The sequence below is a fragment of the Scyliorhinus canicula genome, chromosome 12, assembly GCF_902713615.1.
Source record: "Scyliorhinus canicula chromosome 12, sScyCan1.1, whole genome shotgun sequence".
NCBI classification, from domain to species: Eukaryota; Metazoa; Chordata; class Chondrichthyes; order Carcharhiniformes; family Scyliorhinidae; genus Scyliorhinus; species Scyliorhinus canicula.
In genome coordinates, this window is record NC_052157.1 from 141,182,084 (window position 1) to 141,206,979 (window position 24,896).

The 24,896-nt window shown below is 47.7% G+C and overlaps 1 protein-coding gene across 1 annotated transcript in view; it reads right to left on the reverse strand.

The window, feature by feature from the left end:
* Positions 1–24,896, reverse strand: part of nsrp1 (nuclear speckle splicing regulatory protein 1) — an 84,650-nt gene that overhangs the window by 54,258 nt on the left and 5,496 nt on the right. Inside the window, exon 2 of the mRNA XM_038814314.1 lies at positions 4,864–4,945. Coding sequence (XP_038670242.1) covers positions 4,864–4,945 — 82 coding nt within the window. The remainder of the gene's footprint in view (positions 1–4,863; positions 4,946–24,896) is intronic.

Sequence of the window (24,896 nt, forward strand, 5' to 3'; positions counted from 1 at the left end):
GGCAGGTAATACTGGTGAACGGAAGTGAGGAGGGGGAGAAGGCTGAGAGAGGTGGCCATGGGGGGTGGTAGGGGAGAGAAAGGGGCCATCTTGGATGGGCTAGGTACAGGGTACGGCTGATAACATGGAACGTGCGAGGGCATAGTGGACCGTTGAAAAGATCTCGGATCTAAGGAGTTTAAAAGCAGAGGTGGTCTTCCTACAGGAGACACACCTCCACGTCAAGGACCAGGTACGGCTAAGAAAGGGATGGGTGGGACAGGTTTTCCACTCGGGGTTTGATTCAAAGTCGTGGCGGGTGGCCATTTTGATGAGCAAGAAAATGGGGCTTGTGAGCGCGAAGGAGGTGAGGGATCCAGGTGGGAGACACGTGATGATGAGTGGGATATTAGAGGGGACGCCGGTGGTACTGGTGAATGTATATGCACTGAATTGGGACGATGTAGGTTTTATGAGGAGGTTGCTGGCAGCGACCCCAGATTTGGCCACCTGCCAGATAAAAGCAAAATACTGTGGGTGCTGGAATCTGAAACCAAAAGAGAAAATGCTGGAAAATCTCAGCAGGTCTGGCAGCATCTGTCGGGAGAGAAAAGAGCTAATGTTTCGAGTCCAGGTGACCCTTTGTCAAAGCTCCAGTTGATTATGAGAGGAGATTTTAATTGTGTCCTGGAGCCGAGCATACATAGATCGAGCCCCAGGATACGAATGGCAAAGAAGCTAGGCGAGTTTATGGAAAAGATGGACCCGTGGCACTTCAAGAATCCGGGGGAAGGGCGTATCCCTTTTACTCACATGTTTATAGGGTATATTCAAGAATCGACTTTTTGAGGTGCGACGGGAATTTTTGGTTGGGGTAAAGGGGGCAGAGTATGCGAGGATAGTAATCTCGGACCCTGCGCCCCATTGGCTGGAGATTCGGCTTCGATCAGGACAGGAGCAGAGGCCGGGGTGGAGGCTCAACGGGGTTGTTGGCAGATTTGCGATAGAGTGTGGGTTGTGATTAAACATTATGTAGAATTGAACCAAAACGGAGAGGTGGCGGCAGCCACATTTTGGGAGGCACTAAAAGCAGTGGTCAGGGGGAGATTTTCTCATTCCAGGTGGATAGGGAATGGAGGGAGGAATATGAACGGCTCATGAACGAGATAATTGAGGTCGATAGGGAGTACTCGAGGGCAGCCACCACGGAGGGATTGGTGAGGAGGAAAAAACTGCAGGGGCAATTCAATAGATTGATGGCGGGGAAGGCGGTAGGACAGCTGCGTAGGGAAAGGGGGGGTGCAGCACGAATACGGGGAGAAGGGAAGTCAAACGTTAGCGCATCAGCTACGAAGGCAGGCCGCATCCAGGGAAATATTTAAGATTCGCTCTGGGCCAGGGAATGTGGTGGCGGAGCCGGGGAAGAGAAACGAGGTGTTTCGGGATTATTATAAGGAGTTGTACAGGGCGGATCAGGGGCGGGGTGAAGAGGTGGACATGGGATGGTTCTTAGACGAACTGGAGTTTCAACAGTTGGAGGAAGAGAAGAGGCAGGCGCTAGAGGGGCCTTTGGGGCTGAGGGAGGTATTGGACAGTATAAGGGATATGAAGTCGGGGAAGGCCCCGGGGCCCGATGGTTACCCAGCGGAATTCTATGAGGACTTCGTAACGGACCTGACCCACATCCCTTGGGGGCGTTTAATGAGGCGCTGGAGAACGAGGAGCTGCCGGAGACAATAACACAGGTAATGATCACATTAATATTAAAAAAGGGGAAAGGCCCGTTGGAATGTAGGTCATATAGGCCCATATGACTGTTAAATATGGATGTGAAAGTGCTGGCCATGTTGGTGGTGGGAAGGACGTGCCCGGGGTGGTTGCGGAGGGCCAGACAGGTTTCGTAAAGGGCAGGCAGCTTTCTAGTAATATAAGGAGGCCGATAATTGCGGCCATGACCCCGTTGAGAGCTCAGATATCGAAGGTAGTGGTGTCCATGGACGCGAGAAAGCATTTAACCGGGTGGAGTGGTGATACCTGTTGATGTCCTGGGAAGGTTCGGATTTGGGCAGAAGTTTGTGGCATGGGTGGGCCTGTTATACGTGGCACCAAAGGCGAGTGTGCAGACCAACGACATGGGCTCATGAAACTTTGAACTGCAGAGGGGAACAACACGGGGGTGCCCGCTGTTGCTGCCTTTATTTGCGCTAGCGATAGAGCCCCTGGCAATGGCTCTTAGGGGGTCGGCAGAGTGGCAAGGGATTATGAGAGGCGAAGGGAGCACCAGGTGTGACTATATGTAGATGACCTACTATTGTATGTTTCGCACCGGCTAGAGAGCAAGGAGAGGATAATGGGCCTGTTGGGGAAGATTGGGGCGTTCTCGGAATGTAAGCTAAATGTAAGGTAAAGTGATCCCAGTGAATGAGTTGAGTCGGCGAGCCAACCAAGGGATGTTGACTTTCAAGGTGACCAGAGGAAGGTTTAGATACCTGAGGTTTCAGGTGGCGAGGGAATGGGTGATGCTACATGAATGGAATGTAACAAAGCTGCTGGAGGAGGTTAGGAAGGAACTGAAGAGGAGGGACTCATTGCACTGGACATTGGCAGAGAGGGTCCAAGTGGTAATGGTGAACATTCTGCTGTGGTTCCTGTTCATATTCCAGACACTTCCGATCTTTGTACCAAAGGCCTTCTTTCAAAAACGGGATATGATTATCTCAGACTTTGTATGTGCAGGGAAGGTGCCAAGGGTTAAGAGGATGTTGTTACAGAAAAAAGGCAGAAGGGAGGGTTGGCGTTGCCAAACATGCAACACTATTACTGGCCGGCGAACGTGGAGAAGGTGAGGCGGTGGTGGGAAGGAGAGAGGACAGAAGGGTTAGGGTGGAGGAACAATTCTGTAGGGGGTCCAGCTGGAGGGCTATGGTGACGACAGCATTGCCAATAGCGCCAAGGAACTACACGGACAGCCTGGTGGTGCTGCCCATAGTAAAGGTCTGGAACCAGCTGAGGAGGCATTTCAGGATTGAAGGGATGTCGCTGGCACCACTGTACGAAAACCACAGTTTCCAGCCAGGGTAGGAAGTGGAGAGAAGTGGGGCTGGTTAAGGTGAGGGATCTGTACCTGGGAGAGGGGTTTGCCAGTTACGGGAGCTGAAGGAGAGGGTGGAGCTCCGGAGAGGAAGTGAGAGGAAGTAAGGGACTTCGCACGGAATGTTGGAACAAGTCCCCCAGGTTTCCGAGGTACACTCTATTGGAGCCACTGCTGCTTCTGGATGTGAAAGGGGTGGGCAGGATCGGAGGCATATATGGGTGGCTGGAAGAGCAGGGAACTGAGCAGGTGGTGAAGATTAAGGAGAAGTGGGAGGGGGAGCTGGGAGGGGAGATAAACTGGAGAGTATGGAGTGAGGTGCTATGAAGGCTAAATGCAACCTCCTCGTGCACAAGGATGAGCCTGATACAGATCAAGGTCGTTCACAGGGTGCATATGACTCGGGCAAGAATGAGTGGGTTCTTCCAAGGGTAGCAGGCGAGGATGAGAAGTGTGGGCGGAGACCTGCGAATCACGCGAATATGTTCTGGGGCTGCAAAACGTTAGAGAGATTCTGGGCGGGCGTGTTCGATAGTGGGGGAGGAGGTTGAACCGGACCCTTTGGTGACGATATTTGGGATATCGGAGAAGCCGGAGCTGATGGAAGGGAGGAAAGCCGGCGTTGTGGCCTTCGTCTCTATGATTGGCCGGCGAACAATTCTGTTGAAGTGGCAATCAGCAACGCCACCAAGGGTGGATGCCTGGCTGGGGGACGTATATGACTCTCTTCGGCTGGAAACGGTCAAGTACGAATTAAGGGGTTCAGTGGAGGGCTTTGAGGCAAGGTGTGGGATGTTTGTGGCTGTGTTTGAGGAGCTGTCCGTTGCAGAGGCGGGGGGAGATGAAAAAGGGAAAAGTTTGTACAATCTATATAGCGAATTGTTCATGTTTCGGAACCGTTTATATAAGTTTGGAATAAAATACATTTTTTAAAAACGTTATTCAATGTCCCAAGGTGCTGCACAGGAGGGTTATGAAGCAAAACCAGACACTGAGCCAGGTAAATAAATATTAGGCCAGGTAGCCAAAAGCTTGGTCAAAGAAGTCGTTTTTAAGGAGAGTCTGAAAAGGGGTGGGGGCGGGGGGAAGGTAGGTAGAGGCAAAGAGATTTGGGAAGGGAATTCCAGAGTTGGGATCTCGGCATGGCCACCATTGATGGTGCGATTAAAATCAGAAGCCCTCAACAATTCAGAATTGGCAGAGTGTAGATATCTTGGTGGGTTGTGGGGCTGGAGGAGATTACAGGGGTAGTTAAAGTCAAGGAAATGGAGGGATTTAGAAAAATAAGAGGATGACGATTTTAAAATTAAGTTGTGGCATGATCTGGACCCAAAGTAGATTTTAGTCCCATTATTTATGACCTTTCACTTTAATACTTTTAAACACCACACTCAAAAGCTGAATTTGCTACTTCCTTAAAATGAGCATATCTGCTGAGGAATGACATCTTTGCTGCCACAGTACCTCTTTAAAGAGGCTAAAATCTTATTATGTGCTGATGACTTGATTCAGAGTTGCTAAAAGGTGATACTACTCCTCGCAATCCCATCAGGATTAACTGCAGGAAGACAACTGGCTGCTTTCCCTCCAAGTACAAGCTTCAAATGTACCAAAGCTGTTTGCAACATCCAATAATCTCCAAATTAAACGCAACAATTCCAAGTTGAAAAACAACAATATTTGAACAACTTTGTTTCATTTAATGTTTGGAAACATTACGCATCACATTGCAGTAGAAAATGGCAAAATGAAAAGGTAATGCAACATCTGCTGTATAAACCATCTAATTTTACCTCATCGTCTGAATCATCAAAAATAGAGTGTTTCGTCAATGCTACAGTGTTCTTTATCTTCTTGGGAAAAATTAGCCCATATCTGTGAAGAGAGAAAGAAAATTATTGAAAATTACTATAAAATGCAACAGCAATGGTCATATAGATTACTCCCCAAAATCACAGGGGTGCTCAGCACTTAATTATTGAGTTTCTAACAAGTCTCACCAATTTGACCATTAAGATCATTTCTGAGTACAGTTTTGGTTGGTATAATTTGATTGCTATAATGTTGACATTCATTTCTGATTTCACCCAATTACTTTGAAGCTTCTTATGCCAGAGCCTACTTAAAAGTTCAAAACCAAAGACGGGCAATTCTCGACTTTATGACGTTTGGGTTACGATGGATAGCACTTATAATGTTTACAAACTGACATCCTATTTCGACTATACGTCGGTTTTAATCTTACAATGGCACATCAGCACATCGATACGTACCTATTTGTACGACTGGGCAAATCGAACCATCTTTATTAGGTTGGAAACAAATGCTTTATTCTGCTAATTGTTTTTGGTGCAATCGGCGCAAATTAACTGCTCATGTTGCACAGTATTTAATATGTGCTCAGACAGCGCAACTGACAGTGATCAAAAGATTTCATTATATCCCCACACTAACCGAGGAACTTGTGCAAAAGTGTGCAAACATCAAAAGTCGCCTCAGCAACTTGGCAGGGCAACGGTTGAGAACATTTTACAACGGGTGCCCCAGGAGTGATTTCCAGTCTTGGCTCGACAACCAAATCCCACTAATGCCATTGTTGCGATGGAAAAATCGGTCCCAATTTACGACGCTTCGAATTACAACGTGATTTTCAGGAACTGCTGCTCCTCGAATTCTGGCCTCTTGAACAATCCTGATTTAACCACCTCAAGCTCTTCCTCTTGTTTTCCTCCTTTAAGACACTCCTTAAAACTTAACTCTTTGTTCAGGGTTTGTTGGTCACTTTTAAAAAAATTATTACGTGGGATGTAGGCATAACTGGCTAGGCCAGCATTTATTTCCCAGCCCTTGGAGCAGCTTGCTGGGCCATTTAAGGGTTAACCATATTGTTGGGGTCTAGAGTCACATCTGGGCCAGACCAAGTTTCCTTCCCGAAAGGACTACTGAACCAGGTGGGTTTTTACGGCAATTGGAGACAGTTTCATGGTCATTGCTAGACTTTTAATCCAAATGTTTTTCTAATGACAATCAGAGACAGTTTCATGGTCATCGCTGGACTTTTAATTCAAGATGTTTTTCTAATGACAATCAGAGACAGTTTTATGGTCATCGCTAGACTTTTAATCCAAGATGTTTTTCTAATGACAATCAGAGACAGTTTCATGGTCATCGCTAGACTTTTAATTCAAGATGTTTTTCTAATGACAATCAGAGACAGTTTCATGGTCATCGCTAGACTTTTAATTCCAAATGTTTTTCTAATGACAATCAGAGAAGTTTCATGGTCATTGCTAGACTTTTAATTCCAGGTGTTTTTCTATTGAATTCAAATTTCACCATCTGCCACGGTAGGATTTGAACCTAGATTCCCCAGAGCATTATGCTAGGGTCTCCATATTACTAATCCGGTGACAATACCACTACGCCACCACCTCCTCCCTCTGCCCTAATATCGCCTCGTGTGGCTATGTGCCATACTGTTCCTGTGAAGCGCCTGGGATGTCTTCATACGCTAAAGGCACAATATAAATACAAGCTGTTGTTGTAATTAAATCAAAGAAAATTAATAGCCTGCTGCTAAAGAATCAGCTATTTAGGTAATAATTAAGCTTTCTTGAATCTGATTATCCGTATACGTTAGCTTTACATGGGTCTGCAATTTTCTGCCTCTCATTTTGTCACTAGCTTGGCAGTGTAGACTTTCCTGTGTTTTTCCTTTTGTATTAAAATACAGTGCCTGCTCTCTGCTGCCACCAAGCAACATTTATGTAGTAAACTTAGAAGCTGCATAAAAGCTGTACCAAACGAAACAGCTGGATGCAGGTGTCAAAATTTGGGCTTTTAAATCAAACACCTTGGTCTTATTTTACCAGCCGGGTAGCTTCCATTAGCAAAGAGAGTCCCAGAAGAACCAGAATCTGCAAGTTTAGACAGTGTTGTGCACAGACCAGCATGTTGACATTTTTTTCCCCATTTCTTTTTATAAATTTAGATTACGCAATTATGTTTTCCAATTAAGGGGCAATTTAGCGTGGCCAATCCACCTAGCCTGCACATCTTTGGGTTGTGGGGGCGAAACCCACGCAGACACGGGGAGAATGTCCAAACTCCACACGGACAGTGACCCAGAGCCGGGATCGAACCTGGGACCTCAGCGCCGTGAGGCAGCTGTGCTAACCACTAGGCCACCGTGCTGCCCTCATGTTGACATTTAATAATCAAAGCATATTGTTCACTGGAGGATACTGTACGTACGATACTGAGGTTCATCATGATCTTCAAGCCCTTTCCAAAATGCACAAAATAATACACAGACCGAATGCCATGTACAGGCTAATTCCATGTCAGAATTATTTACAGGTTAAAATGCAATATACAGAATTCTGTGAGTTTTGTAGGGGGTTTCCCATCGCTCGGAGCACAGAGAAACACCCACTATCTGACGCTAATCCCGGTAGATCAGAGGCCTCAGCAGGGATCTTCCTAACGAAGCCGCACCTAGCTCTGCACTGAGGAGCTCCGCTCGCAGACGCGATACCGGATCCCCCATCCCCCAAAACCTCAATTCACAACCCCCCGCACCCGCACAGGACACACCCTGGCCTGATCACTGCTGCGCAAAAAAATGACAGCTTGGCAGGACCAGCCTGGCACCCTGGTAATGCACCTACCAGCTGGCAGTACCCCACCTGGGCATCCTGGAAGTGCCACCTTGGTGCCAGCCTGGCACTGCCCAGAAGGCATACACCCCCCCTCAAAAGTCCTGTTCCATTTTGTCCCCGTTTGTAGAGATCAGCACGGGAGGGTGCTTGCCCAAGGTTTCGAAGCTAGATTGCAAGCCTTGGTTAGATCTCGGGAACGCATATTAGAGTGAGACTAGCTGTGTCTCTAATGTGCAGATTTGCCAGAAAGTGTTCCCGCCCACAATGGGTGAGATTCACATCACGGCATCTCACGAGATCACGATAGACCTCATGAGTAATGGCACACCAGGTAGTTCCTGGAAGTGGGATCTCCCGGCATCTACCACGTGCGTTGCGCTGCGCAGCGTTTCAGTGCGACGCGGCCAGCAGATCCCGCCCAATAATTTGAATAACTTTGGGGTTTTCTGACATAGAACATTACAGTGCAGTACAGGCCCTTCGGCCCTCGACATCTGCAGTAAACACACACAACACACGCACAATTGTATACAATATAACTTTGTTGCCTCAGCTTTCCAACAGGGTAAATCACAGCCTGGGACCCGGGTTCAGTTCCACACTTGGGTGACTGTGTGGGGTTGCACGTTCTACCCGTGTCTGTGTGGGTTTCCTCCGGGTGCTCCAGTTTCCTCCCGCAGTCCAACGGTGTGCAGGTTAGGTGGGGTTACGGGGACTGGGTAGGGGAGTCGGCCTAGGTCGCGTGGTCTTTCAGAGGGTCAGTGCAAACTCAATGGGCTGAATGGCCTCCTTCTCCACTGTAAGGATTCTATGATTCGAAGAAATTTGTTGGAGGGAGTGGGGAACAGAAGTTAAAGTTACTCTTGATCACTTATTTATCTCTTAAGTGGCCAGCTAAAGTGCAACAATGACAAAACCAAAGCAACCATTTCAGGAATATGCAGCTTTCTCAGAACTTCAACTATACTTCACTAAATTCTGTAACTTTTATCCCTATTCTGCAGAAATATTTCACAAGAGGTTTACACAGATAAGAACAAATTATTTGTTTTCTTTGCAGCAATCTTAGTTAATCTGAAAAGCAGCTCCCACCTCATGTAATATAACCTGGCTTTATTTAATCCGACTGCAATTTCCTCCTCAAGTTTGCTTCGTAGAAGCTCAGAGAATACAAGTGTAATAAGCATATCTAACAGTGAGTTAGCTAACCCAGAACACAATGCTCAAAATATTCAATCCTTTTCATTTACTGAAGTACCAAAGCAGCAGCTTTACCCATTATAAAACTTAATTACAGGAAAACCTTTTAAGATCTGTTGATTTACAACATATTTTGCAAATAGCACTACAAAAAAAGGAAATATGACAAAAAAAATCAATTAAATGAGCCTAATGCAAAGTCAAATCTAGACACACGTAGTTTCCACATTTTATGCAAATGATTTATTCACATGGACAACATTTTTCTGCCTCAAATTTCAACGACTTTTCTACATAAGTACTATGGCCGTTTGAGTATGTATGTGACTGAATCCACAACAATGAACAGCAATCACTGGTCTCTTTAAATTCTATAGTTAATCACTTTTTCCAAGTTTGATAAGGTGCCACACAAAAGGTTAATACACAAGGGGCTCGATTCTCCAGAAAGATTTCTAAGTGTGGTAGCCAGTGGAAAGTGCTGCAAGCTTCCCGGCGCTCGGAGAGACCGGCAACGCAATACGTTAATTGGTCCACTTAACGAGGTCTCGTGAACTTCACGCCGCAAATGAAGGCTTGCCAGCCGATTCGCCGGGACCGCGCTCGCCAGCCCCCCCACTAACAAGGTCGAGCAGCACTCAGCTCAGCCAATACCACTCAGCTCACAGCCATGGCACCAAGACACCCGGTCCCAAGGTTTGGAGACGTGGACCTGGCTCTTAGATGCAGTCGAGGCCAGGAGGGATGTCCTGTTCCCCCAAGGGTCCAGAGAGTGAACCACACCAGCAGAGGGGTGCTAGACAATAGTCACCACCTTCGAGGAACAGGCCAGAGTACAGAATGGTCACCAATGCGGAGGTCGGTGCATGCCACAGAGGTGAGGACCCACCGGCCCCACCCGGAGGACCTGGCACACGCGAGTTGTTAATGCCGTATAGACTGACCCATCCCTCCCACTGACCACATGTCCATTCTCCCGCAGGTCCTCCAGCCAGCGGCGCTGGCCCATCCGAGGTGGCCCATTCCTCTGCCTCCCATGAGACCATCTCGGAGGAGAGCTCCGAGGATGCCACAAACAGCAAGTCACATGTCATCCTGGTTTAGCTCACGGAGCTAAATCGCTGGCTTTTAAAGCAGACCAAGCAGGCCTGCAGCACGGTTCGATTCCCGTACCAGCCTCCCTGGACAGGCGCCGGAATGTGGCGACTAGGGGTTTTCACAGTAACTTCATTGAAGCCTACTCGTGACAATAAGCGATTTTCATTTCATTTCATTTCATCCACACCCTCCTTGCCGCAGAGACGCACACCTTGGTGGGAAATGTTAGTGGTCAGGCTTCTGGGTCACATTCTGGTGAACACAACACAGTCGCTGATACAACTCAGGTGGAGGCAGTAATGCCCAGGCGAGACAGCAGTCGGAGGCATGCTGGCTCCCAGGACCCAGCTGGGTCCCAGCCGGATGCTGAGTCAATGGAACATGCTATCCGCGAGCTGATGGAGACGTTAGGGAGCGACTGGGACATTCAAAGGGAGATGCCAGCGACATTCCAGCAGGACCATAGCCGATTGGAGGAGTCCCAGAGGCTACGGGCGCAGGCGATGTCGCCGGCAATGAGTAGCACCGAGACCGACACTGCTAAGGTGGTGACCGCAGTGGAGAGCCTGGTGCATGACGTCATCAGCATTAGTGAAGGTGTCCAAGGCATAGCGCAGTTGGTGATGCCTGTCACACACTTCCGCAATGTGGGCCGACCTCCAAACCTTTGGCCCAACTCTCCAGGCATGGCCCCCTGGTCCCCATCTCCCCAGGCATGCCCCAGTCACACCACGTGCAGGTGATGGGTGTGAGTGAGCACTCAGTGGACAGATTAAGGAGCACCTGAGCTCAGCTCTCTGTGGGTTATCATCACCCCCTACCCTCGACAGTGGCCTGCTAATGATGTCGACACAGTCCCAGCACCCTACAGTGTTGTAACACAGAGCCTGGGAGGGTTGGAAATGGGGAAAGGGGTGTGGAGAAGGTAGTAATGGCAGACCAGCCCACACCCTATGTGAAACAGGCGAGTATGAATGCCTCCTTGGCTGTCTAGGCTTGCCGGACCCTCGCCGCTGCCGCCTGTCCTGCAGCCTCTGGCTGGTCCCCCGGTTCCACCCCGGGATTGTCCTCCAGCCTCCTCTAGTCCGGCGCCTCCTCATCATTCACGTCTTCCTCCTCGGAGATGGCTACATGTTCCACATCACCCACCTCCAGCACATCGCCCTGCTGCTGTGCCAGGTTGTGTACCACCAGAAAGTGGGCAACCCTCCAGGGGGTGCACTGCAGGGCATCACGGAGCAGGCGAGACAGCGGAAGCGCATTTTGTGCAGCCCGATGCACCGCTCAATAGGGGGGGCATCCTCAGCTGGGGTGATTCGCCATGGGGTGGGGGGGCACCCGTGCTCGGCTCCGCCATACCAACCTCCGAGTCATGTGTACCTGTTCTGGGGTCACCTCTTGTCCCTATCCGCCTGCCTCACCAACCACCCATAACCCCCGCTGAGTGCTGAGGCCTCTGGCCGTGCGTCTGAAGGCTATTGCTGAATTGGCTATCGTGGGTTAGGTGAGCACTTCACACATCCCAAGTGGATTCCCTTGGGTGGGTGGTCCATGTAGCATGTGAGAGTCATTGCCTATCATGCCAATCAGACCATGATGCCTGGACACTGTGCAAGGCAACACCACACATGCAGCAGCCGAGATCTGAGCACCCAGGGGATGGGTTTCGGCTGGAGAGTGGGTGAGTGTAACGGGGAGGACTCCAGTGCCTGGTCCGGTTAACATTATGTGCGGGTGTCTGAGGTCCCAGAGTATGTTAAAGCATAATTCAAAGGAGTTACACGAAACCCCATCAACAAATTACAAGAACAAATCTTAATGCATTGAATTTCACCACTAGGTATTTGCATTGGCTTGACCTATCAAATAAAGGACTTGTCATTCATATAATAAGCATGTGTTTTGAACTGGAAATACTCAATTGCATAGTTGCAATGGAGTGGTAAGACCCAGAAGGGTTAGAACCTAAGTGTCAGTTAACATCCCACAGCACATACTATAGTGTGAAATGAACATTCTGGTAATGGTTTACTCATTGATGCACAAGCCAATTTTTCGGTAATGGTCTCAACATTTTCAATTAGTCATACAAATCGTAACTACACTTTTGTAACCATAATGTTAGGCATGAAAGAAAAACACTGGCCAGTATGTTAGCATTTCACTGCTGCCTCACGGTGCTGAGGACCCGGGTTCGATCCTGGCCCGGATCACTGTCTGTGTGAAGTTTGCACATTCTCCCCTTGTCTGCATGGGTCTCACCCCCCACTTCCCAAAGATGTGCAGGGTAGGTGGATTGACCACGCTAAATTTCCCCTTAATTGGAAGTTCTTTTTGAAAGTATGCTAGCATTTGTGTGCATGCCCTGCAGTTACAGAAGTAAGGAGGTCCAAACATTCTGAGAGTAAGTAACTGGAACAATTAGTTGACAGCGCCCCAAGACGGGCTGTCCATCTCCTTTTGAAAAAGATATGAAAATAAAGACAATTGAATGAACTCAACAAATGGAAAGGTTGAATAGACCAATTCATGAATTTATTCAAAGTTGTGTTATTTGGGCCACCTTCAACACCTCACCATTGCTCCTCACTTCTGTGCAAATTCCGACCTGCAGATAAACTAGATTTGTATTTAAATCTGCTACATAAATACCTGCCACGACATATCAATGACTATAGAACATAGAACAGTACAGCACAGAACAGGCCCTTCGGCCCTCGATGTTGTGCCGAGCAATGATCACCCTACTCAAACCCACGTATCCACCCTATACCCGTAACCCAACAACCCCCTCCTTAACCTTCTATCTGCAAAGACTTCAGGAATCACGGTGTGGAAGTCCTACATGTATTCTATAGGATGTTAATGGGTTTATTTTTAAAAAAAATTTGAGCACCCAATTCATTTTTTCCAATTAAGGGGCAATTTAGCGTGGCCAATCCACCTAGCCTGCACATTTTTGGGTTGTGGGGGCAAACCCATGTAAACACGGGGAGAATGTGCAAACTCCACATGGACAGTGATACAGAGCCGGGATCAAACCTGGGACCTGGGCTCCGTGAGGCCACAGTGCTAACCCACTGCGCCACCGTGCTGCCCTATGTGTTTATATTTTTCACGTCGGGCATGTTGCCACAGGTTTCTTTTCTCGGGACATCAAAAGCACTAACAAGCTGTGCATGGACTTTAGCCGAGCTGTCATCATGCATCACAAAAGGAACTGAGTCCGAATCATTACAATCTGCATTTCCACTCTGAGGTTAAGTTTCTCGATGATCCGTTGCCTGAAGTGGCTCAAGTGGCTCTCGGGTTAGTTTGGTGTGAAGAGTTCCTGGTGTTTATTATGGAACCTAATGCGATTCTCCATTGGCACATAACGATTGGAGCAGCACAGTAGCAAGAAAGAACCAGATAACAGGATTTCTGTGCCAGAAAAAAAGAATTCCAACCAAAATCTCGAAGTATAAAATGGACGATATTTCAAATAAAAATAATTCTGCTGAGTTTCTTCTCATTTCATCCTACTTGCATTCTGAAAGTGTAAAGCTGTATGCTTTTCACACTGAACTGTAGTTATAGTTAAATTCTGATGATACTCAGTGTTGGGTCAAAATCCTAGAACTCCCTCCCAAACAGCATTATCGTTTTAATGCATTTATAGGATGTGGGCTTTGCTGGCTTGGCTAGCATTTATTGCCTATCCCTAATTGGCCTCGAGAAGGTGGTGGTGTGTGGTCTTCTTAAAACTGCTGCAGTCCATGTAGTGTTTGGACACCCGCAGTGCTATGAGGGAGGGAATTCCAGGATTTTCACCCAGCGACAGGGAAGGAACGACAATATATTTCTGAGTCAAGATGGTATGTCGCTTGGAGGGGAATGCCTAGGTAGTGGTGCTCCCTTGTGTCTGCTGCCCTTGTCCTAGACAGTAGCAGGTGTGGGTTTGGGAGGTGCTGTCTCACGGCACTTGAGGAATTCCTGCAATGATACTTGTACAGTGCACAGTGGAAGCAGTGTGTCAGTGGTAGAGGGATTGAATGTTTGTGGAAGGGGTGGCAATCAAGCAGGCTGCCTTGTCCTGGATGGTGTTGAGCTTCCCAAGTATTATTGGAGCTGCACTCATTCAGGCAAGTGGAGACTGTTCCATCACACTCAACTTGTGCTTTGTAGGTGGTGAACAGACTTTGGGAAGTCAGGAGGCGAGTCACTCACTGCAGGTTTCCTAGCCTCTGACCTGCTCTTGTAGACACAGTGTTGATATGGCGAGGCCAGTTCAGCTTCTGGTCAATGTTAACCTCCAGAATGTTAATAGTAGGGGTTGATTGATGGTAATGCCATTGAATGTCAAGGCGTGATGGTCACTGGAGATGGTCACTGTCTGACACTCATGTTGTGTGAATGTTACTTGCCACTTGTGATCCCAAGCCTGAATATTGCCCAGTTCCTGCTGCATTCAGATACGAACTGCTTCAGTATCTGAGTCACGATGGTGCTGAGCATTATGCAATCATCAGCAAACATCCCCACTTCTGACCAGATGTTGGAAGGAAGGTCATTGATGAAGCAGCAGAAGATGGTTGGGCCTAGGATACTACCCTGAGGAACTCCTGCAGTGATGCCCTGGAACTGAAATTATTGACCTCCAACAACCATGGCCGTCTCCCTTTGTGCCAGGTATGACTCCAACCAGTGGAGAGTCCCCCCCCCCCCGGCGATTCCCATAGACTCAGTTTTGCTTGGGCCCCTTGATGCCATACTCAAATGCTGCCTTGATGTCAAGGGCAGTCAGTCTCATCTCACCTGCTGAGTTCAGCTCTTTTGTCCCCGAGTAGCCCTGGGAGAACCCAAACTGAGTGTCAGTGTGCAAGTTATTGCTAAGCAAATGTCGCTTGATAGCACTGTCGATGACCCTTTCCTTCAATTAAATGATAATCAGGGCAGCACGGTGGCCTAGTGGTTAGCACAACCGCCTCACGGCGCTGAGGTCCCAGGTTCGATCCCGGCTCTGGGTCACTGTCCGTGTGGAGTTTGCACATTCTCCCCGTGTCTGCGTGGGTTTCGCCCCCACAACCCAAAAATGTGCAGAGTAGGTGGATTGGCCACGCTAAATTGCCCCTTAATTGGAAAAAATAATTGGCTAATCTAAATTAAAAAAAAAAAAATTAAATGATAATCGAGAGTAGACTGATGAAGTGGTAACTGTCTGGGTTGGATTTGTCCTGCTTTTGTGTGTACAGGACATAACTGGATAATTTTCCACATTGCTGGGTAGAAGCCAATGTTGTAGCTGTACTAGAACAGTTTGGATAGAGGCACCGCAAATTCTGGAGCAAAGTCTTCAGCTCTGCCGGAATATTGTCAGGCTCATAGCCTTTTCAGTATTTAGTGCCTTCACATGGAGTGAATCAAATGGGCTGAAGACTGGTGTTTGTGATGCTGGGGACCTCGTAAGGAGGCCATGATGGATGATCCACTCGGCACTTTTGGCTGAAGATTGTTGCACATGCTTCACACTTATCGTTTGCACTACTTGCTGGGCTCCTCCATCGTTGAGGACAGGATATTTGTGAAGCGTTCTCTTCCAGTGAGTTCTTTAATTATCCACCACCATTCACGGCTGGATATGACAGAACTGCAGATCTTAGATCTGGTCCATTGGCTGTGAGAATCTCTTAGCTCTGCCACATGCTGCGTATGCTGTTTGGCACATGAGTGGTCCTGTATTGCAGTTTCACCAGGTTGACACCTCAGTTTTAGTATGCTTGTTGCTGTTCCTCGCATGTCCTCCTGCACTCTCCATTGAACCGGAGCTGATCCCCTGGCTTGGTGGTAATGGTTGAGTGAGGATAGGTAGGTGGACCATGGGGTTACAGCTTGTGGTTGCATACTACTCTGCTGCTGCCCATGGCCCACAGCACCTCATGGGTGGCGAGACTTATATTGCTAGATCTGTTCTAAATCTATCCCTTTTAGCACAGTGGTATTGCCACACTATACGATGGAGGGCATCCTCAATGTGAAGATGGGACTTTGTCTCCACAAGGACTGGGTGGTAGTCATTCCTTTTTAAAAAACATTTTCCAATTAAGGGGCAACTTAGCGTGGCCAATCTGCCTGCACTGCACATCTTTTGGTTGTGGAGGTGAGACCCATACAGACACAGGGACAGTGACCCAGAGCCGGGATCAAACCCGGGCCCTCGCCACCATGAGGCAGAAGTGCTAACAACTGCGTCATCATGCCGCCCCTATCAAACTACTGATACTGTCATTGACAGATGCAGCTGCGGCAGGCAGACTGGTGAGGAAAATCGCTTATTGTCACGAGTAGGCTTCAATGAAAAGCCCCTAGTCGCCACATTCCGGCGCCTGTCCGGGGAGGTTGGTACGGGAATCGAACCATGCTGCTGGCCTGCTTTAAAAGCCAGCGATTTAGCCTTGTGAGCTAAACCAGTCCAGCTGACCAGGATGAGGTCAAGTATGCTTTTCCCTCTTGTTGGTTCTCTCACCACCTCCTCCAGCCCCAGTCTAGCAGCTATGTCCTTTATGATTCAACAAGCGCAGGTGTGCCAGGTGATACTACCGAGCCACTCTTGATGATGGACATTCTGCACCCTTGCCACCCTCAGTGCTTCCTCCAACACAGAGGAATACTGATTCATCAGCAGCAGGAGTTTCCTTGCCTATGTCTGACCTAATCCCATGAGACCTCATGGTGTCCAGAGACAATGTTGAGGACTCCAAGAGCAACTTCTTCCTGAGTATATAGCACTGTGCCTGTTAGGAAAACAAAGGTAGTTTTAAAGGGGTTTATATTGGTAAACATTAGAAATAAGGTATAGTTTTAAGTGAGTTTAATGGAATGTTTCTGTGCCTGGAAGGGTAAAACCTACAGTTCGATGCATGCTGGACGAAGGTATTTAAAAGTGTGCGGATTGGTTTAAGTTCCAACTGTGACTCAATTCTGCTTCCAGAGAGTTTTCATGTGAAGAACAAATAAAAGCCTAGAGAAGGATAAGTTGTTGCTTACCAACTGGGGCTTTGTAAGGTAGAGGAGCTTTTAAGTTTTAGTTTAGCTAATTTGATTGCAGTTGGAGATACATAGTGAGAGAAGGCAGCTCTAAAACCTCTGCTAGAATAAGAAGGCTAGAGAGGGCATCTCACTCAGCGTTGCTAGAAGAAAAGTCATACTTTGGAGTAATGGTTAAGAAAACAAGTGCAGAGATCTGAAGAGCTAGTTGAAGAAACTAGAGAAATGAAGAAGTCTGGAGTTAAGTGAACAGAGACCATGGTATTGTTCAGAAGAATCTAAAGAAGAGTAAACCAGGGTGCTATCTCTTTCCCTTTTGTTGTTTGGGTGCTCTTTTGGGTTTTTTTTCTCTTTTGCTTGTAGTTGTTCTTGAAGTTGGGTGTGTATTGTTCTTGGGGTGTTACCGCGGTTGTTTGGTTAATAGAGTTAAGATGTTTATATTTTGTAAAAATTTCAATAAAAATTATTTTTTTTTAAAAAGAGTAAACCAAGTGTTCGGAGTTAAATAAATTATTGCAGTCACCAGATTCAAGTAACCCAATTACTTGACATGAAACTTTAATGAGGTTTTCATATACGTCGCTTTAGAAGGTACAGCAGCTTTCAAAAGGTATGTGATGCCATTTTAATACAGTCTGGGAATACAGAGTGAAAGCAATTGTGAGCAGTTTGCACAGCAGTCAAGACAAATAAATCTTAAAGGGGTTGAGGTGAAATCCTGGCTGTTAAAAGTAGAGCAAAAGCTCTTTTTAAAAGTGTCATTTGTAAAACCTGGTCTGGATTTTGGAATACAACCTGCTAAGGGAAAGCGCTATAATTGAGAGAAAATTTTAAAGCATACATTTGGGAGTGGAGTTTGAAAACTCTCATGTGACAATCATCTGGGAGGATTTTGAGGAGACATTCACTTGCGGTTCAGAATGTAGAGTGTATTTGCCCACAGTCATCTTGTGTGCTCAAAAGGGACTTTGTGTTAATGAGACCCTTGTAGATTAAGATATATTTCGTAATCCATGTTATTCAAAAACCTGTGTGTAATTAGCAAACTATGGGAGGGAGTAAAGGAGTACTGTATTATAATCCAATTTTTTCATGTCGAATAAATGTTTTTTCTTGTTAAAACTAATTAGCAGTCACATAATTGTTCCTCCACATCTTATTATTAAAAAGTAAAAAAGTTATGGGATGGAATTCTCCATCCCACCGCACCCGTTTTCTGGTGCGGCACGCCCCCACCAGCAGTTTGATCCTCCTATTGTGGGCACCCCCACGCCGTCAGGAAATCCGAAGACATGACTGCGCTCTGGCAAAACGGAGGATCCCACTGATGGGAGAATCCAGCCCATGGACTTTTGAGCCAGAGTTCCATTCTGGGATTTTCCCATCCAGTTATAACATCAAGTGGGATCGAAACAGCGCCACCTCTGCTGAGCCTATCCTGCCGGTGGAACAGGATATAGCCAGGGGTGGTGATGTCTCGAACATTATCTGCAAGGTGTGATTCTGCGAGCATGACATTGTCAGTCTGTTTCTTGACATGTCTGTGGGACAGCTCTCCCAAGTTTGGCTCAAGTAAGGAAGACTTTGTTAAGTTGTCCATACTGAGTTTTCCACTGTCGTAGCTGGCGCCCAAGTCAATGTCGTATGTCTGCCCAGTTTCATTTGTTATGATGGTTTGATACAATTGAGTGGCTTGCTAGGCTGTTTCAGTGGGCAGTTAACATAGAAAATAGGAGCAGGAGGCCACTTAGCCATTTGAGACTGCTCCGCCATTCATTATGTTCATCCAACTCAATTGCCTGATCCCATCATATCCCATATCCTTTGATCCCCTTTGCCCCAAGTGCTATATCTAACTCCTTCTTGAAAACATTCAATGTGTTGGCCTCAACTGCATCCTGTGTTAGCAAATTTAACAGGCTTACCACTCTCTGCTTCCCAATCCATCATAGCCAATCCATAAGAGTCAACCACATTGCTGTGCGTCTGGAGACACATGTAGGCCAGACCATGTAATGACATTAGTGAACCAGATGGATTTTTACAATAATCAACTCAACAATAGTTTCAAGGTCACCATTAGATTTTAATTCCAGATTTTTATTAAATCCAGTTCCCCAAAGCATTGCTCCGGGTCTCTAGATTATTAGTTCAGCGGCAATACCGCTACACCATTCCCCACCCCCCCTAAAAATGGGGAGGCCCGCTTCTCAAGGCCAATTGGGGGTGGGCAATAAAAGTGCTGGCTTAGCCAGCAAGATCCACATTCCATGAAAGAATAAAAAAAACACCAAGGCTTGCCAAGCATCGCAGTTTACTACTTGCACCCCCCCCCCCCCCCCCACCCCGTCCCCGCCCCAGGCAAGGCCCACCACAATACAAACAAAATAAATACAATGGTGGAATTGTTTCATTTAAGCTCAGTATTCTGCGATACGACTTGTTACTAAATGTGACAAATTTAAACATGCCACATGCTTTTTATTTATGCATTTTATGATACCCAATCGGGGGACTGCTGGCGTCAACGCTGATGTGTTCGCGTTTTAATGCTTCGGGAGTGGAAAGGGGGGGGATGGGAAGGCGAGTGGTGACAATACTTCGAGCCCTTAGAATTCTTAATAGGGCTCTGCCAATAACATCAAATTCATTATTTGTGGCCGCCATAGATTTTTGCCTTTCCAATCTTTCAATTCATCCAAAATGCTGCAGCCAACATTTTGATTGACATTAAGTACTATGTACCGCCTTACTGTGGAAACAATTTCAAATTTCTCACCTCGGGTAGAAAGAATAAACTTTAATGTAATGTAGCAACTTTCACGACCCCAAGGACATCCAAAACACCATACGGCCAATGAAGTACTTCTAAGCGTAGTCACTGTTTACAGCAGCCAATTAGTGCAGCAATGATGAATAGAATCATAGAATATTTAGGCCCGCACTCTAGTTATTTTCTACAAATTAATTATCAGGCCTGAAACCAGTTGCACTTTGAGAGTTTCTATGGAACCTTCTTCCAACACCTTTTCAAATAGTTAGTTCCAAATTTTAACAATCCTCTGTGTGAAATATTACATCTGTGTTCTCTGGTTATGGAACCACTTGTCGCAGGAAAGTTTATCCTTACTTGCTCTATCAAAACCTCTCAAAATTTAAAATTTTGTTTTCAAATTTGTTTCAAGAGGTGTGGACATCATTGGCAAGGCCAACATTTATCAGCCATCCCTAATTGTCCTTGAGAAGGTGGTGGTGAGCCACCTTCTTGAATCACTGCAGTCCATGTGGTGTAGGTGCACCATCTATTGGAGAGAGTTCCAGGATTCTGACCCAGCAACAATAAAGGAACAGTGATATTTCAATTTGTGACTAGGATGGGAGCTGGCAGACGGTGTTCCCATGCACCTGGCAGACGGTGTTCCCATGCACCTGGCAGACGGTGTTCCCATGCACCTGGCAGACGGTGTTCCCATGCACCTGGCAGACGGTGTTCCCATGCACCTGGCAGACGGTGTTCCCATGCACCTGGCAGACGGTGTTCCCATGCACCTGGCAGACGGTGTTCCCATGCACCTGGCAGACGGTGTTCCCATGCACCTGGCAGACGGTGTTCCCATGCACCTGGCAGACGGTGTTCCCATGCACCTGGCAGACGGTGTTCCCATGCACCTGGCAGACGGTGTTCCCATGCACCTGGCAGACGGTGTTCCCATGCACCTGGCAGACGGTGTTCCCATGCACCTGGCAGACGGTGTTCCCATGCACCTGCTGCCTTCTAAAGGTTATGAGTTTTGAAGGTTCTGTCAAAAAACATTGGTGTGTTGCTGCAGTGCTTCTTATAGATGATACACAGAGCTGCCATTGCGCAACAGCCGTGTAGGGGTTGCGAACGTTTAAGGTGGTGGATCGGGTGCCAATCAAGTGGGCTGCTTGCACCAAAAGGTGCTGAACCTCCAATTGTGGCTGAAGCTGCATTCATCCAGGCAAGTGGGGAATACTCCATCGCCTTGGAATGAAGTCCCTCCAGCTCTGAAGAACAGCATAGCTTCTCCAATTTCTCCGTTCAACTAAAGTCCCTCATTCTTGGTACCATCTTGCTGAACCTCCTTCTGCTCCCTCCCCAAACGTCTTTCCTAAAATGTAGCACACAGACTTGCAGTCAAAACTCCAGCTGAGGCCCAACTAGTAATTTGTAAAATTTTGCTATGATATCCTCATTTTCTTTTCAACTATTTACAAAGCAAGTACCCCAAACATGTTTTTTTAACCGCCTTACCAACTTTCCCTGCAACCTTCAAAGAATTGTGAATGTGCACCCACAGGTGCCTCTGTGCTTGCATTCCCCCCCAAAATAGTGCAATTTAAATTATAGCGTCTCTCCCATGTTGTTCCTCCCAAAGTGCACGTCTTTAAAATTATCTGCATGTGTTTGCATATTTCACCAGTCTATGGCCTCATGAAATCTGCTACAGTTACCCTTAAATTACCACGTTTTGTATCATTCAATTTTAAAATTGTACTCCTTATACCCAAGTCCTGGTCATTTTTGTTTGAAATGCAACATTCCTGATACTGACCCCTGCATGTTTCCCTCTAAGTCAGAAAAACATATGTTCACCACTCCTCTCTGCATCCTATTCCTCAGTCAATTATATACCTAAATTATCTGTGTCCCTTTAATCTAATGTGCTATTTCCTAAATATTTCTGTTATCATTTAATCCCTATGGTGCAGGAGGCCATGCGATCCATCTAGTCTGCACCAACCCTCCAAAAGAGTTCTCTACCTAGGCCCAATCCCGTATCCTATCCCCGCAACCCCACCTAACCTTTTGGGCACTAAGGGGGAATTTAGCATGACCATCCACCTAACCTGCACATTTTTGTACTGTGGGAGGAAACCGGAGCACGCGGAGGAAACCCACACAGACATGGGGAGAATATACGAACTCTACACAAAGTCACCCAAGGTTAGAATTAAAACCGGGACCCTGATGGTGTGAGGCAGCAGTGCTAACCACTGTGTCATCATGCTGCCCACAAATGTGGCATTTGAGTGAATCAATTTTGGCTAACACTTCATCAAATTATCTGATAACTTTTTTTTTGTGATATTAGTGGAGAGGTAAATATTCGCCAACAGCTTAAGTCCCTGTTAATATCAGTGCTAGTGAAGGAACAATAAAGCAGCTTGTCTATTATCTTCAAGTTTATTCTACATACAGCTCAGTAGCAATACACTCATCCTTATCGTCCCTCCTGCCCCCAGCAATAATCATCCATCACCTGTCCTTAAGACAATTAGCTTAACAATGTAATTGCCAAAGCCTGTACTTGCAGGCTGTGTGTTTAACTGCGCTTCTGCTGCCTGTCTGTAACCCTGCTTCTGGACCTGGTGTGTTATTCTTTAGGCTGGCTGCCTTTTCCAGACTTGCTTGCGGGCGGGTGGGCGAGAAAGTAGAGAGCTTGCCTTCCTGCAGTTGCCACGCCTGGTATTCGTACTTGTTACTGGCTGCCTTTCTGCTTATCATAAGAAGTCTTACAACACCAGGTTAAAGTCCAACATGTTTGTTTCAAACAGCTTTCGGAGCACTGCTCCTTCCTCACCTGAGGAAGGAGCAGTGCTCCGAAAGCTAGTGTTTGAAACAAACATGTTGGACTTTAACCTGGTGTTATAAGACTTCTTACTGTGCTCACCCCAGTACAACGCCGGCATCTCCACATCATGGCTACTATCGACACCGCAAACTGCCGGCTCAAAGTGGAGAGGATCTCCAGGAAGATCGCGCATATAGACACAGACATTCACCTGAGGAAGGAGCAGTGCTCCGAAAGCTAGTGTTTGAAACAAACATGTTGGGCTTTAACCTTGTGTTGTAAGACTTCTTACTGTGCTCACCCCAGTCCAACGCCGGCATCTCCACATCTTTCTGCTTATCAGCTGGGAGTGGAGCACGGGGCGGATTTTGGTTGCCCTCTCTCTTCCACCATGCCCCTTAGCAGTGTGTCCTTTTCAGGTGGTCTGTGCTGCTCGTTTGGGCGCCTTTCCACCAATGTGGGGCTATCGTTTGGGAGGGGTGAGGGAAGAGGTAGCCATGTGCTGGCTTTGCAGCTGGTGGTTTGTTTAAAGGAACTGTTTTGTGTTGAACTGTACCCCCTCTTGGGAGGGGAGGGGTGTTTTCTCTCTGACACACAGTATAATGCACCCATGTGTCCTTTTCCGGAGGTCTGTGCTGCTCATTTGAGTGCCTTCCCGCCAATGTGGGGGTACAGTTGGGGTATGGGGAGAGGAATTGGTGGTGGGATTTTGGTGTATTGTAAATGCTTTTAGCATGTTACTGATCTTTGTGACTGTTTTTAGCATGTTGCCGATTCTTTTGTGTTCTGGAGTTGTCAATAAACTTAAAATATTTGTACTTGCTGAAACAATGACACTCATTTGCTCTTTTTGGAATACTGCAATCGGATCAGAAACAGAGAAAGCAAACAGGGCATCAGTTTAATATCTCAGCTGGAAAGCAGCATCTCTGACGATGCAGCACTCATTCGGTAATGCATTGTCGTGTGCAAGTTTCTGCAGTAGGACTTGGAAGGCACAATTTCTGGCTCAGCTGCGAGAGTGCCACCAACTGAGCCACGGCTGAGACTTCTGGTGGCGGCAATGAGGAGCTAAGCCGCACATTCGACAGCTCCCGCTGAAAACGGACTTTGGGGCTCTTTTCAGGGTTCCCAACGGAGCTGTGTCGGCAAATCCCGACGTGGGAAGAGGACAGGAGTCGACCCCAACGGTCCTATGGTCCGGACCAGGAGTGGGGCAAGGAGAAAACCGGAGAAAGCACCCCTGAAAAAGCAGTGGAAGGAAGACAAAATGGCGGCCGGCGGAGGCCTTGTGGAGCTGAGGCAGTGGGCCCAGGAGCAGCAGGCGACTCTGCTGCGCTGCTTCCAGGAGCTTAGGTTGGAGCTGCTGGAGTCGCTGAAGGGAACCAATAGGGAGCTGATGGAGACCCAGACAGCCCAGGGGGCTGCGATCCGGGAGCTGCAGCAGCAGGCCTCCGAAAGGGAGGATGAGGTCGTGGCCGTGGCGGGGAAGGTGGAGATGCACGAGGCGCTCCATAAAAGATGGCAGGAGCGGTTCGAGGAGCTGGACAACCGGTCGAGGAGGAAGAATTTGCGGATCCTGGGCCTCACGGAGGGGCTGGAGGGGCCGGACCCAGCGGCCTATGTGGCGGCTATGTTAAACTCGCTGATGGGGGCTGGGTCCTTCCAGGGGCCCCTGGGGTTAGAGGGGGCCCACAGAATTCTGGCTAGGAGGCCGAAGCCGAACGAGCCGCCGCGGGCGGCGTTGGTGCGGTTTCATCGGTTCGTGGATCGTGAGTGTGTGCGCTCCGGTGGGCCAAGAAGGAGCGGAGCAGCAAGTGGGAGAACACGGAGGTGCGGATCTTCCAGGACTGGAGTGCGGAGGTGGCGAGGGGGAGGGCCGGGTTTAATCGGACAAAGGCGGTGCTCCATAGACGGAGTGTGAAGTTCGGCATGTTGCAGCCGGCGCGTCTGTGGGTCACCTATAAGGATCGGCACCATTATTTTGAGTCCCCGGAGGAGGCGTGGGCCTTTGTGCAGGCCGAGAAATTGGACTCAAACTGAGGGTCTAAGATGGGGGATGCTGTATAATACTGTATTTTTATTTGCTTGGTTTAATGTAAGATGTGGGTTGGCCTTAGGGTGGGTGGGATGATGTCGATTTGTCTTTTCTATATGGGTTTTTCTATAGGGGTCTGGTGGACGGGTTCGGGCAGGGGGGTAAACGGGGAGTTCGGGGAGCTGGTGGGGGGGACTGCCAATGGG